Here is a 15,857-nt window from a genome sequence, read left to right as displayed (position 1 = left end):
CTGTCTGGTGCATCAGTATCATAAGATGCACCATCCATGCAAGTTTGGTGAAGTTAAGACCAGTAGTTGCTAAGATAAAATCATCAGAAGGCACCTGCAAAAAAACCTTTAACCAGCTCTAAAAACCTTAACCTCCTCAAGCATCCGAAACCCATAGCTCAGATTCAGCATTCAAGCCTGTCTGGTGCATCAGTATCATATGACACACCATCCATGCAAGTTTGGTGAAGTAAGGATCAGCAGTTACTTAGATATTGCTATCAAAGGGCACCTGCAACAAAAACTTTAACTTGCTCCAAAAACCTTAACCTCCTCCAGCATCTGAAATTTAGGACCCTGATTCAGCATCGAAGTCTTTCAAGTCCATAAGAATGTCCAGATGCATCATCCATGCAAGTTTGGTGAAGATAGGACAAGTAATAACTTAGATACAGGACCTGCAACAAAAACTTTAACCAGGTCCGGACGCCGACGCCGACACCGACGCCGACGCCGAGGGTATAGCATAAGCTCCCCTTGACTTCGTCTCGGTGAGCTAAAAACAATACCCAGACATTTGGAGTAAAGTATTTACCTGAAGAAATACATGAGCCTTGAAATTTAAGGGCTTAGAATGATGCTTTTATTCTAAATACTTCAACAACAATTCATAACCTTATACTCTGTTACTAAATATATTATACCTACATAAACATCTGTTTTTTGTTACTATATATAACTACAGCATTACTATTTATAACCACTGACCTGGTTTACGGTGGTCCCTATACAGCCTTGTAGCACCATCTGGAGAATTTTGGTGTCGGGTGGTTCCTGGTAGAGGGCCACAGCCAGTTCTTTTGTCTTCTTCTGAATGTCCTCTATAGCAACCTCGATGGGGGTCAACAGTACCTAAAGTCAAAGGTCAGAGTAAGAGGCTGACAGCATGAATGTCTGGTTCATAGTTTAAGTGGATGAGGACTAGTTTACCTGATTGTGACAAACTGACTACTGTCGGGTTCATAGTTTGAGTGAATGAGGACTAGTTTACCTGATCATGACTGATGACCTGTAGCCGAGTCTTTATGTAGGGAAACATGTGGCTGGTTGTAAGAATGGTCTTCCTCTTGTGTTGTTCATGTATCTCACCATGTGCCCGCCCATCTTGTGTGAATGGTGTGGCAAATACAAACCTCTCTGTAACCCATGAGATTATAGTTAATATCTTTAACATCCTTTCCCTGTAGCATAAAGTTATCCATTACATAGATAAACATACAAAGTAACCATTAGCTATAGTAAGCTCAGATGCTTACTGATGTTGTTATTCCTTTCAAAGTATGTCACTTTGGTTCTATACTCATACAGGTCAAAGTACGGCTCCACGTAAGTGATCTGGATGTAGGCCTGGACAAAAGAAGAATGGAAATTAAAAGTTTATATGTGTCAGTTTTACAGAATAAAACAGACAAAATAATACAGTTCATTGCACATGTGCATGAGATGTTGCTGATTATGGATAGTAAATGCCACAGAATGTTTTTTGTAACTGTTATGTCACATTACCTTAGCAGAGTCCAGACTTTCCCGGTCCACAGGGTTAGAGTCCTTTACAATGTGGACCACGCCTTCTCCAAATCTGTCACTGTAGAAACCCTGCAGAAAAACATCCATAAACTACATGATTAACAATGAAAAGGATTGAAGATATGATATAACACAAATGTATGGATATTATCAGTATTTGTCATAATAATATCCCGATTGAATCAATGTTAAAATATGAAGAAAGGTAAAAAACTTCCATAAAATATCTGAACATACTGGTTAAAGTTCTTTATAGAGATTGTTGCCAGAATAAAGTTTTTAACAAAGAATTAGTTTTTTCTTTGCCCATGACTGAGTCTTTCCATCCAGTGATAGTAACACGTCCTACCTCTAGTCTGTGAGCGACCTCTGGTAGCTTGGTGATGGGTGGCTCCTTGTAAACAAACTCCTCACCGTCCAGATCCCCAAACTTGTGTCCATAGAACCCCACCCTGAAGTATGTCCCAAACATCCGTTTACCTTCCTGTAATAGCAAAATAAGCAATAGATACAGATCCCCAAAGTAGCGCCCCTAGTACCACCCTGAAATATGTTGAAAACCTGTAACAAAATAAGCAATAGATACAGGTCCCCACACTTGTGTTCATGGAACCCTACTCTGAAGAATGTCCCAAACATTCGCTAAACCTCCTGTAATAACAACTTACAAAGAGAAAATAGATACAGATCCCAACACAAAATCAAACATCATTCTGACACATAAATGCTTTCACACACTTCCTGTTAGACTCCTATTCTAACAAAATAAATAAACTCTCTAGTTACAAATCCAATGCAACTTTACTTTCTTGGGGAAAAAAGGCCAAAATATGAAAACTTAACAAATCTGAAACATGACAGTCACTGTAATACTGTACATTTTAAGGTTTGTAATAAATTTTCTGTTTATACATGCATGTTAATCTATATGCACATCTCCCATTTTCCTTTTGGTAACCTGAAGAACTCACAAGTTAAAATTTCTTCAACTTGAAAACAAGATGAAAACCCCCCACACCAAATTTTAAGGGTTCCTTCCATTAGGAAACTTAAGGAAACCTCAAGTTTATGGTTTCCATCTGCTGATTGAAACTTGACAGAGGTTTCCACATATGGGAAACCCCCTAGGAAACCTCTGATATTACAATTTCCATACTGATTTCCTTTTTAGGAAACCCAACTTTTCATCCAGTAAACAAGTCTAAGCTAAAATCATAGATTTAAGCTACAAAGCTACAATCGAGGAATAACCTGAGAGATAGACATAAAGCTAGACAAAATGCTGAAGGAGGGAACTGATCATGGATAATTCAAGAGATTTCACATGACAGTATCACTTGCCTGGCGTGTGATGTTGCTGAATGCTTCATGAAGTTTGTTGTGAATGGCACCTAGTTTCTTGTAGTCTCTGCCCGACTCATGGATTGGTATCAGGATCTTGTACACTTCATTTACATGTTCATACATTCCAGCCTACAATATACATGTACATGTATCAGGATGGTGTATCACAACCTTAAAACCATGCTACCAGCTGTTTAGGACTGTTTATGGACTGGAATTATAGGAAAGAAAAATATATAAAAAATGAAATATATTTGTTCTCAAAACCATGCATGTCTATACAATGATTTAACTTTTGATATCTCCATGTATAGACTACATATAAAGTATCTTACTGTCATATTTTGTATCATATAACTTACTGTATGGACTATATATTAGAAGAGATCTTTTAAGTTTACTTTGCATCAAATATCTTACTAATTATCTTTGTCAATTTGGTTAGGGTTATATATTTTGTATTTATTTAGATATCTTACAGTTTATATTAGTCATCAGACATCTCACCATGTTAAACTCCATGGCTGGGTTAGGGTTATATATTTTGTGTTAGATATCTTACAGTTTATATTAGTCATAAGACATCTCACCATGTTGAACTCCATGGCTGTGTTAGGGTTATATATTTTGTGTTAGATATCTTACAGTTTATATTAGTCATCAGACATCTCACCATGTTGAACTCCATGGCTGCGGCCTCCAGTACCCCCACTAGTCCGTTCTCTGTGAAGTATTTCCCAGTACACACTCCTTCCTCAGGGGACACCACATCATCTGATACAGCACTCTCCTCCAACACATTGACAGAGATTTTCTGGAAGCAACATCTTATGTCAATACAGCAGTACAACTCATGACTTAATTAGTACTATTTAGTACTAAACAACTAGTCCACTGTCAGTAATTTTTTTTATCAAACTACTACCAAAAAAAAAGTTCAGAATGGCCTTTATAAAGCTACTTACAGAAAAATATAAATTAAAAATTAAACCAATGTCATTGTAACCATAATTTCATCTTAGATGTATTAAAGACTCTAAAAATTTACAAATCCTTCAGAAAGGTGGCTTAAAGGTGGCGTAAAGGTGGCTTAAAGGAGATACAATCTTTAAGCCACCTTTAAGTCGCCTTTAAGCTGAGCTTATAGGTCCTTAATGTCCAAACTTTTTTAAGTCACCTTTAAGCCATCTTTAAGCTACCTTTAAGCATCTTTAAGTGGCATTTACGCTCCCTTTAAGTTGTCTTTAAACAATCTTTAAGTTCCCTTTAAGTCAAGTTTGATCAAACTGAACAATAAAATCATGTATTAAATGCAAAAGCTCTTTTATAGGGAGGGGAGGGGGTGACCCGAGTGATGATATAATTTCCAAGGAAGGGGGGGGGGTGTTCCAGGCGGTTTTGATTGTCGCGCCATTAAACACATATCGCTATCATCAACAACGCTCCGATGGACACAGATTGCCGTTATAAGCTTCTTTATATTTTTTTTTTGGTTTCAAAATTATTCAAAATTAATGTAGGGGTGGGCGCAGTCTCTATATCTAAATTTGTGCATGAAATTATATTTAAGTATGTTTGTTTCCTATTATAAATTAATCGGTGAAATCTCTCTCTCTCTCTCTCTCTCTCAGTTCATCCGGTTATAAAACAAAATAAAGACTAGAACTGTCCTAATGGGACTAATACCCCCGCTAGGCTAATTTCAAATGGGACAAATAATTGAATTGAATAATAAAGGTTTGGAACACATACAAAAAAATTTTTCTGGAATTGTAAAAAAAAAAAAAAAAAAAATTAGTTAACAAAGAAAAATTAAAATCAAAATTGTCAGAATTTCACTGTAAATACATATCTATAACAGTAATACATTTACAAATGTATGTATTTGATGATATATTTTTTTAATTTAATTATTTATTAATGTAAAGAAAAACCAACAAAATGACAATAACCCCTCCCTTTGCAGTGAATAGAAATACCGGTAGCCAAGCAATGCTCTTCTGTTGATAAAACTTTCAATATCTTTCTAATAAGAGTCTTGACAGATGCAATTAGTTGTTTCAAATTTTCCTCACTTTCTCCTATGGCACAATGGAACTCCATATCAGAAAATTGATCCCATAGGACTATGATTTTCTTTGATGAACTTGTTAAATTTAATAAACTCCCAAAACATTACCATAATTACCATACTATGTAAAAATATGTAAAAAAAGAAAATTTAATATTACAAACAATTTTAAAATTGCCAAAACACTACAATCATATCAGTAATTTTGAATTTCATTTAAATTAATGCCCAATAGGGTCACTTCATCAATTTACTTGACAAATAAATTTAAACAACCTCTAAAAATAGTTTAACTTCTTTATTAATAATTATATTATTCATTTCCTTATAATGATAGACCTTTTGGTTTACATGAAACAGTTTTAAAATAGCCCCAAAACCATCACCCACTTTACAGATTATCAATTTCCCCTAAACACATGCTCCATCTGAACCATGGCTCAGATAATGTCTCCCTTGGGACAAATGAATTCAGCCACACTTGTCTTTGATGTTCTTATTAGCTCCTAAGAATTTATCATTGACAAACAAAAACTTTGCATTGTCAGTTGATAGAGAACTTATAAAAAATAATTTTTTTTCATTAATTAAGACATAAAGACAAAAAACTCCATCTGGATGTATTTATATAAATATATTTTAGAGTGTTTTCTATTTATTAATTAATAAAATCTGTAAGGATTACCTCCCTTACTTTTCAACATTAGTGTACAATATATAGAATAAGGAAAATGAAAACTGTCATAAAATCATTAAATCTTGTCTGATCTTAAAAAAAATTGCAGGTGCACATCTTCAGATGGTGTTCAACATATGTACAAATTTTCAAACTGTTCCATGCAGTAATAAAAAATTCTATAGGGGGGACAAAGTTGCGTCTACAGACAGACGGACGGACAGACAGACGGACAGACGGACAGACAGACAGACGGACAGGGTGAAACCAATATACCCCCCTAAACTTCGTTTGCGGGGGTATAATAATGAACCAAAACTGCATGATTTAATTTAATAATCGGTTGAAGGTATGTATTTTTTTCAATTTTAATTATTTCTAGGTCTAATTCTAGATCTGCTAGATACATGTTAAAGATGAAAAGACTCTCGACTGCCTTTGTTATATCGGGCAGGATATTACTGCTTTGTTTGACTGCTTTGTTTGTCTAGACATAGTTTTGTTCGTTTGTGTATATCTAATTAGAGTCTATTGTTTGTCCAACTTAAGAAAACCCCTGGAACTAACACAGAATATACAAGATATACACAACAGTTGTGTCGTGTGCCCAGGTGCACGTTTGTGTATATCTAATTAGAGTCTATTGTTTGTCCAACTTAAGAAAACCCCTGGAACTAACACAGAATATACAAGATATACACAACAGGTGTGTTGTGTGCCCAGGTGCAAGTCAGGGTTTCTCCAGGTAAGACACTTACCTGAAAGTCTACAGCCCCTACAGGTAGGTATGGCTTGTCTTCTATCATATACAGGTACTCTGCTATCAGACCAGCAGCATGAACAAGACAATGGGCAGCTTCTGCATGGTTATTTCTCTGTGGAAAACATAAGAGTAGTCCTTTTGTATTTTGTATCCTTACAAATTGTCAACAGTTGTCTTATATAATTACCTTTATGTAGGATTTATGGTCTTCAATCACTTGTATAATACAAAATTAGTTCATTATTACCTTCTTTATCATTTTCTTAATTATTACCTCACTGTGTTTGGTGGCCATGGTATGGAGCCACGTGAGGCGTAGATCGGGGGAGTTCTGGTAACCCTTGGCGATGCGGTACATCAGATCCAGCAACATCTCGGGGTCTTCCTGGAACTCCTTCATCTTCACTGTGTCCGACAGGATCATGTGGAGGTTGAACACCAGGTCCTTAACCTACCGCAAAACATCAACATTAACAATTTATTAACTAAGAAAAGTTCTTTACATAAAACAAATCAACAGCAGTATAGTCAACTTATTAACAAGTGTTGATATGAGGTTGAACACAGGTCCATCACCTACAACAAATCAGTATTATAAACAACTCATGCTTGTCTTGGTTATGGGTTTCTTTCATAATTAAGTTAACCTATGCAGCCTCTAACTCCCCTGACCTGTTCTGTGAATGGTGTCTCTGCTAGGTCCGCATCCTCCTCTGCATATGTAAGAATCGTCTTCAGAGATCGACGCAGCGACTCCTCACTAAAGTTCTGGTTCTGTCCCACAAGCTTACTGAGAGACATGGTCACCTGCATCTTCACCCTCGCAAAGTTCTGCAAGGTAATACAGAATTTCATATTACATTACATTATGATCCGTGATTCTGATGAAAAACAAGAGGCCCATGGGCCACATCGCTCACCTGAACAGCAGTTCCTTGTAACATTACATTTCGTAGCATATGCTTTTTCTATTTTAAACATTGAACCCCTTTCTGGGGACCCAGTTATTGTCCGAGGTTTATGGTTGGCTTGAACAACATAAATAGTAACACAGGAATGAAAATGTGTAGCACTGCGTTGGGACCGCACGTACACAACCTGAAAAACTGAACGAAGAAGAGTTCCACTTCAAGAGGAATAACTCTCAGACTGTATAGAACATCAAGAAAGATAACTCTTGGTTCCACTACATTAGAGTTTACACAATTTGAGGATCCTTGCATAGTAATCTCACAAACTGTAGCATTATAGTTCTCGAGAAAAACTTTTTAAAAACATTTTCAATATATCTTTCTATCTTAAACTTTGAACCCCTCTTGGGGCCACAGTATTAGTCCAGTGCTAAAGTTTTAATTATTTGGAATCTACATTATTTAAGGATGCTTGCATAGTTATCTCACAAGCTGAAGCATTATAGTTCCCTAGAAAAAGATTTTTCAACATTTTCCCTCTATATTTCTATGCTAAACTTTGAACACCTCTTGGGGCCCCAGTATCAGATTGAGGTCACAGCTTTTATAATTTCGAATCTACACTATTTGAGGGTGCTTACGTAGTTATCTGACAAATTGATGCATTGTAATTCTCGAAAAGAAGATTTTTAAACATTTTCAATATATACCAGTACTTCTACATTTAACTTTAAACCCATCTTGGGTCCCTAGTATTAGTCCAAGGGTCACTATTTTAAAACTCTCAAACCTTCATTATCCAAGGTTGTATGCATGATAGTAATCTCACAAATGGAAGCATTGTAGTTCTCGAGAAGAAGATTTTTTAACATGTTACCTTTATATTTCTATAATAAACTTTGACCCCATCTTGGGGCCCCAGTATTGGTCCGGGGGTCACGATTTTACCAATTAGGAATCTACATAAGCGAAGGATGCATGCATAGAAATTCCACAAACTAAAACATTGTAGTTCTTGAGAAGAAAATTTTTAAACTTTTCCTTTATGTTTTTTAAAATGTTTAAATTTTGAACCCCTCTTAGTGCCCATCAATTGTCCGGGAGTTACAATTTTTTGAATCTACATTATTTAAGGATGTACATGTATGCATAGTAATATCTCAAACAGTTGCACTATAGTTCTTGAGAAGAAGATTTAAAACATTTTCCTATATATGTTAAAATTTAAACCCCTACTGGGGTCCCACTTTTTGTTCGGGGGTCATGATTTTTACAATCTTCACTATATATACAACCTTTTGTGTATGTATTGGCATTTTTGGTGAAGGGTTCTTGAGAAGAAAATTTTTAAACATTTTTCAAATGTAGTTCTATGTTAAACTTTGAACCCCGCCTGGGGCTGCAGTTTTGGTCTGAGGGTCACGATTTCTACAATTTAGAATTTTCATTATACATACAAGCTTTTGTGTAAATATTGGCATTTCTGGTGCAGTGGTTCTTCAGAAGAAGATTTTTTAAACATTTTCCTATGTATTTCTATGTTAAACTTTGAACCCCGCCTGGGGCCCAAGTTTTAGTCCCATGGTCACGATTTTTACAATTTAGAATCTTCACTATATATACAAGTTTGTGTGTAAATATTGGCATTTCTGGTGCAGTGGTTCTTGAGAAGAAGATTTTTTAAACATTTTCCACATGTAGTTCTATGTTAACATTTGAACCCCGCCTGGGGCCCCAGTTTTGGTCCCAGGGTCACGATTTTTACAATTTAGAATCTTCACTACATGTATATATACAAGCTTTTGTGTAAATATTGGCATTTCTGGTGCAGTGGTTCTTGAGAAGAAGATTTGTTAAAATGTTAAACTTTGAACCCCGCCTGGGGCCCCAGTTTTGGTCCCAGGGTCATGATTTTTACAATTTAGAATCTTCTCTATATATACAAGCTTTTGTGTAAATATTGGCATTTCTGGTGCAGTGGTTCTTGAGAAGAAGATTTTTAAAGACATGTACCCTATACTTACTGTTTCGCAATTATCTCCCTTTTGAAAAGGGCTGTGCCCTTTATTTTAACAATTTATATTCCCCTTTCCATAAGGATGCTTTGTACCAAATTTGGTTAAATTTGGCCCAGTGGTTTTTGAGAAGAAGTTGAAAATGTGAAAAGTTTACAGACGGACGGACAGACGGACGGACGGACGGACGGACGGACGGACGACGGACAACGGGTGATCAGAAAAGCTCACTTGAACCTTCGGTTCAGGTGAGCTAAAAAGCATATAAGCATTGAGTAATAATGTTGTACAATTCACAGGGTTGTGTACAAATAAGTGAGGTTTGAGTGATGTTTGAGTGAGGTATACGTGCATTGTCGAGGTCGTAGTTCTGCCTCATCAGCATGTAGAGGGAGGCGCTGGCCTGGGACCGCGTCTGTGAGATCAGAGAGCTGCAGTGTCTCAGCAGTCTCAGGCACAGATCCGCACACTGCTCTGTCTCCTCCACAAACAGCATGTCCAGAAACTGGAACAAACAATGATATAGTGATGATGGTCCAGAAACTGGAACAAACAATGATATAGTGATGATGGTCCAGGTTATGGTCCAGAAACTGGAACAATCAATAACAGCATTGGTGTCCAGAAACTGGGATGAACGATAAAAGTGTGTAAATTGTCCAGACACCATAACAATTAATAATAATGTAATAATTGTCCAGAAACGGTAAAGAAAATTAATAGCTACCCTGGTGACAAGAGCCCACTGAAAGGTTACTGGCATTGTACCAGTTATCGGCTAAACTTTAACGTTTTTTTTCTGTATTTCCTTGTTTCTTGATATATTTGGATAAAACTTGACATACGTTAAATGGTGATTTCCTTCTTTATCCATCTGTTATATTGTATATCATTATTAAGAACTCAAAACATCTTGTTTTTGTGCTTTTTAGCACGCCCCGAATTTGCCATGTTTAACGATTTACTGTACCAGTTATCAGCTTTGTGATAATAACATAGTAAAATCCCTGTATGTGTTGATTTCATACTTTGAATAATGTAATTTGAGTTATGCCCCTTTTTGGGTCAGACTAAAGGTAGTAGGGGTTATGATACATAAACAAAACTCATGAAAGTGTTCGTTTGTTATCATACGGTAATACACAAAATCATAGATTTTTCAAAACAAAATATTGTGCAATCAGGCGTTCAACTGCGCTATGAATGTCTCAGTGTTTAATGAATTCTTTTTGTTTCTACATGTTATATGTATTGATATTATGTCAAATCAAAGAAGGTATATAATAACATATCACAAAGATGTCATATTCTAGTTTTAACTTATTACGTCACTTCCCCCACTGCTGAAAGTGTAAGGATGTAAACCAGCGGTAAACAATGATCGTTCAAGCTCATGGTTAAATCATATTCAAAAAAGTTTTCAAGCAAACTTACTTTTCATTATTCGAAACAGACAACTGAATTAAAAAATCTCGGATAGTTGCGTGATATAAACCCGAACTCTCAGTTTAGCCGATAACTGGTCTTAGCCAATAACTGGTACAGTACCAGTATAGATTACCTTAGTTTCTATAGATTTACTTTAATGACAATTGACCTACTATAGTGACTATAGACCTCACATTGTGACTATAGACTTACCCTTGTGACTAGAGCCCGCTGAGTGGCAAACATGTTTTTCAGGACAGATGTTGACTGATTAAGGCTGAGACTGTGGAGCAGGATACGTAAAGCATTACTCTGTAAGGGCGTGTACTCCATACTTCTAGCAATCTGTCAATGGTAATGAATGCATTTATTGCTTCACACAATATGATAGTATTAACGATCAACTTGAAAACTTTCAAGTTTAGCTACAGAGAAAAGAGCTTATGTAGCATACTTAAGTGTATTATTGATTTGTTTGGCTACATATATTAAGAGTAAGCATCATGGTGTAGGTCTATTGACCTTGACCTCTGTTGACCCCTGACCTGTATGATGAGTTCCAGTGTGTCCAGGGCCACCATGCTGATTTCTGCGGCCAGACTTCCCTCAGTGTGAGCGTCAGCCTCCACATTGCGAGGCTTTACACTGCAATAAAAATACACCTCTCTCTCAAAGTAAGTTTTCCCTACATGGATTCATAGATAGAGATTAAACTTTTGAACTTTTTGACAAAAATATTTATATCTTTTATTGGAAAAAAAACTGAGAAAAATCATATTTCATGTACTTTTTTGGAACTTTAAAAACACAGCATTTCAAAGCATCAAACATAGTGATTGAATTTTGATCTTAACCTCAAAACATAATAAGGTTTTACTATTTATACCAAGATCTCATTCTACAACATTACATGAATTCTAGTATTAAATTCTTTTTCAAAGTGATGTAAGAAGGAAACAATAGGCGAAGTTTAGGAGTGTAATTTCTGTGGGGTTTGGTTACATGATGCCTATCGGGTTAAGGACTGTAATCGTGTGGTGTTAAGGAGCATAACACCTATAGGGTTTATGAGTGTAATCTGTGGGGTTTAGTTACATGATGCCTATCAGGTTAAGGAGTGTAATCCAGTAGTGTTAGGGAGCATAACACCTATAGGGTTTATGAGTGTAATCTGTGGGGTTTAGTTACATGATGCCTATCGGGTTAAGGGGTGTTATCCTGTGGTGTTAGGGAGCATAACACCTATAGGGTTTATGAGTGTAATTTCTGTGGGGTTTGGTTACATGATGCCTATCGGGTTAAGGAGTGTAATCATCTGGTGTTAGGGAGCATTACACCTATAGGGTTTATGAGTGTAATTCCTGTGGGGTTTGGTTACATGATGCCTATCAGGTTAAGGAGTGTAATCCTGTAGTGTTAGGGAGCATAACACCTATAGGGTTTATGAGTGTAATTCCTGTGGGATTTAGGAGTATATGTTTAGGAGTGTTACTCCAATAGGTTTTGGGAGTGTAGCTTCTATAGGGTTTTGGAGTGTTCCTTCTGTTGGGTTTAGGAGTGTAACTTCTTTAGGGTTCAGGAGTGTATCCCTTATAGGGTTTAGGAAGGTAACACTTTTGGGATTTTGGAGGATATTTTCTGTAGTGGTTAAGGAGTGTAATTTCTGTGATGTTAAGGAGAGTAATTTCTGTGGGATCTAGGTGTGTAATTCCTTTGGGTTTGTTTGTTTGCTTATCTGTTTACCTTTCTGTCTGATCAAGAGAAGGTTTGTAGTTTATCTGATCCTTCCTCCATCTGAGTCTACTGTCTCCTTGGGAACTCATCTGGCCATTATCACCTGCATAAGTAGCAAAAAATACAGGTATCATAAAACATTTGGATAATATGCATGTCAAATGCATGTCTGGTTTTAAGCTCATTTAAGATACTGGCTCTGGACCTCATATACACAGTACTAAATGACAAATGTGTAATTGATACATGTATAATTTCAAGTTAACTACATCACAAACACTGACCTGCCATTAATAAAATGTCACCTCTGCCTCCTTCTCAATATTTTCCCTGGTCTAGTGTTATGAAAATTCATCATTAAATAATTATCTTGACATACTTTAGAGACACATACCTGCCATTTGACTGTAAGATGTCTGCCGTCTCCTCAACATCATCTCTGTCCTGGCGTTCAAATTTCCGAGGATTGCCTCCTCCAGGCGAGACTTCATGTCCACACTTTTCTGAATGGTTTGCTTGGAGCACTGAGCGATGCTCTTCTTTCCCTGTGTGATGGAATTAACTGATCAGTCTTTAGCTGAATTAATGTATAGTTCTATGTATGTATCTAGCGGAGTTCTACTGGTGTGAAGTATCTACCAATGACTGCTGTTGTAAACTACTGATGTGGCACAACTTTATTCAGTGAGGTTTGTGATGGCATTCAGTATTTATTTACCAACATAACAACGATAAGACAACTGTATGTTCTCAAGTATTGAATATAATATATATTACAAAGGACATATCAACTACAGGATACAGAATATTGAGTCACACAGAAACAAAAAAAACAAGAGTAAAAAATTCACAGGATACGTCAAACTTGCAATTACACAACAGTCCAACTTGATCCAAATTCTACCAGCCTCCTACAATTCAGAACTCTTTAACACTGCAATAATATTACCTTATTAACATTACATCAATTCTTCAACATCTTAATGAAATTACAGAAATACTTAGTAAAAAAATTCAGACTGGGTGTGATCCCAAGTCTATCATAATCGTAGAAGGATTGAGAAACACACGTGGGTGTCTGCATGCTGCTGTGAGGATGAACGGGTCAATGTTTTACCAGAATGAGGCAAGGTGAGATGACAGGTAGCCAAAAGTACTGAAGTAGGGGGAGGGTATCACTGTAAAAGGTGGCTTATGGGACTTAAATAAGAGGCCACAATTCAGACCAAGAACCATTAAGTTATATGTTACAGTGGGCTTAAAGAAACAAAGAAATCGGACCTGGCAAGAAGCAGAAACCACAAATCTGCCAGGTTATTATAGCATTCCAAGAAAGTTGTAATTCATTATTAGCAGCTTAAATATGTTTAATATGTTATCAAAGTTTGCCATGGGAAAAAAGCCAACCCCAGAGGATATTCCAGTGTTGAGACAGGGTAAATTTTAGGAGGGTCAATTTTTATAAAACTCTACAGGGATATGATAAAGGGAGTGCTTGCCATGAATTATGGGGGTTTATTCCTTATGGTGGAAGCTGCTAGCAGAAAGCTTTGTATACCTGTGAGGTGTCCTCTTTGCTTCTTTGGCGCTGAAGCAAATCCTGGGATTTTCTCTGAAGGCCTTCCCATAATAATTCGTAAGATCTAGGCAGGCTAGCGCTCTTAGGGCGGGGAGCATCGAACAAAGTTTCAGCCAGATGAGCCGATAATCGGAAAGGCTTTAACCATTTTGGCTGTGTAATAAAGGTTCAGAAGTGCACAAGGTTTAGCACAGCATTGCACACTAAAACACAGCACTCCAGAGAATTAAAACCAAGCAGTTTACTGAGGGTTGATACATCTTACGCTAACAGGGACAGATAACTGCATAATGCTTCATGCTATGGCATCCTTTGTGCTGAAGGAATGATAAATTCTCACTAAAACTTTCCAGGTTTAACTACATGCTCAGACTACCTTCTCCAGTGCTGGTAAGGGAGATAAGTCTAGGTGTATGGTGCCCTATCTACAGCTACAGCCATTAGATTCTGATCATGCACATTCTCTATTTATTCATTGTTACAAACACTTAAATTGATGATCATGCTGACATATTTCTAGAAAAATTACTATTTCATACCAGGAAATCTTTGAGAGCAAGCTTCATTTAAACAATTTTTATTATCAGTTTCCATGGCTTGTTTCTTGTGTTGTCTTTTGTACAATAAACATGATTAAAAAACATAGAAAATGATGCATCTATAGTTTGATTACTATAGAATTAAAAAGTTTTACTTAGATGATAGACCAGAGGAGCTGTATCAGAGAGCTATTCTAGCCATATATTTTTGGCCATGTAAAAAATAAGAGATTAGAAAGACTGAGTGGGACAGAAATCTAGCTCTGAACATGGCTTTTCAAGTTAAAGCAGAACAGCAGCCATTGTAAGACAAACCCCTTGCAGCATTCACACAACCTGATACTAGTAAAAAGAGACTCCATCACCAAACACACCATACATAGTTGGCATTAAAAAGCTTGTGGAGTTGAAGATATATCAGGATCTTAAGATTCAATTGAGAACCTTTAACATCATTTTACTCGGATTTCATTGTAGTCATTACTTCTAATTAAAACAGTGGCATTTAAGTACGCAAAGCAGTTTAGCTGGTTTTGTCTGAATACAAGATCTGAGAAGAAGTAGTTAAGGTAAGTACAGCATTTGTACCACTACCTCATACACTGAGAATTTGTTCTAGCATGTACCCTGTATTTCTGGGGGAGGACCATTAATGTTCCTGTTCACTATTAAGTGTTTATCTGTTCCTGTTTATTAGTTACACTACCTCACTTTTTTGTTGACTATTCTTTTTAGTACTGTGATTTCTCTACTTCTTCTGTTAACAATATGTAAATTTATGACTGGAACACATTGAATCCACAGCTAAGTTGAAATAAATCTCACTTCTCATGCATTTGACAATTACAGTGTTTTTGCTGTGCAATGTGCAACCAAACCTCACCTTATTTAATACATGTACCATAAATATTAATTTTACAGGTTTTTCATCTCATATTCTGACAAGACTCTTTGAATGAAAAACATATTCACCTGATTAAAAGTGATTTATTTATCTTTTTTCTGGTGTTTATATATTGGTTTTTAATTTGTTTTTATTTACAACGAGTTATCCCTAAAAGTGCATTCATTTGGAAACAAGTATTGCAATTTTTTCATCAGGTTCAACAGCAAATAAAGACAGCGCACATCAACGACCACTGACCATTTAATGAACAAGTTAATTTTGTTAAACAAAATGGCAGCCGATATGGCAGCACCCATTTTTTTGGCGGAAAGTATATCAATTTTG

General features: G+C 36.3%; 1 protein-coding gene across 4 annotated transcripts in view; it reads right to left on the bottom strand.

Moving 5' to 3' along the window:
• Window positions 1–15,857, bottom strand: part of LOC128165860 (dedicator of cytokinesis protein 7-like) — a 38,808-nt gene that overhangs the window by 5,574 nt on the left and 17,377 nt on the right. For 2 of the 4 annotated variants that reach the window (XM_052830761.1, XM_052830762.1), the window contains 16 exons: window positions 14,067–14,240; window positions 12,903–13,053; window positions 12,518–12,611; window positions 11,320–11,419; window positions 10,988–11,119; window positions 9,699–9,851; window positions 7,093–7,251; window positions 6,695–6,871; window positions 6,416–6,532; window positions 3,584–3,724; window positions 2,904–3,039; window positions 1,916–2,046; window positions 1,546–1,635; window positions 1,296–1,386; window positions 1,031–1,176; window positions 748–891 (listed from right to left, as the gene is read on the bottom strand). In XM_052830761.1, the coding sequence (XP_052686721.1) occupies window positions 748–891; window positions 1,031–1,176; window positions 1,296–1,386; window positions 1,546–1,635; window positions 1,916–2,046; window positions 2,904–3,039; window positions 3,584–3,724; window positions 6,416–6,532; window positions 6,695–6,871; window positions 7,093–7,251; window positions 9,699–9,851; window positions 10,988–11,119; window positions 11,320–11,419; window positions 12,518–12,611; window positions 12,903–13,053; window positions 14,067–14,240 (2,136 nt within the window). The remainder of the gene's footprint in view (window positions 1–747; window positions 892–1,030; window positions 1,177–1,295; window positions 1,387–1,545; window positions 1,636–1,915; window positions 2,047–2,903; window positions 3,040–3,583; window positions 3,725–6,415; window positions 6,533–6,694; window positions 6,872–7,092; window positions 7,252–9,698; window positions 9,852–10,987; window positions 11,120–11,319; window positions 11,420–12,517; window positions 12,612–12,902; window positions 13,054–14,066; window positions 14,241–15,857) is intronic. The other 2 variants (XM_052830763.1, XM_052830764.1) reach the window with 1 other exon arrangement.

This window comes from Crassostrea angulata, chromosome 10 (genome assembly GCF_025612915.1).
Source record: "Crassostrea angulata isolate pt1a10 chromosome 10, ASM2561291v2, whole genome shotgun sequence".
In the NCBI taxonomy this organism is placed as follows: domain Eukaryota; kingdom Metazoa; phylum Mollusca; class Bivalvia; order Ostreida; family Ostreidae; genus Magallana; species Magallana angulata.
This window is presented reverse-complemented; position numbering and strand designations above follow the sequence as displayed.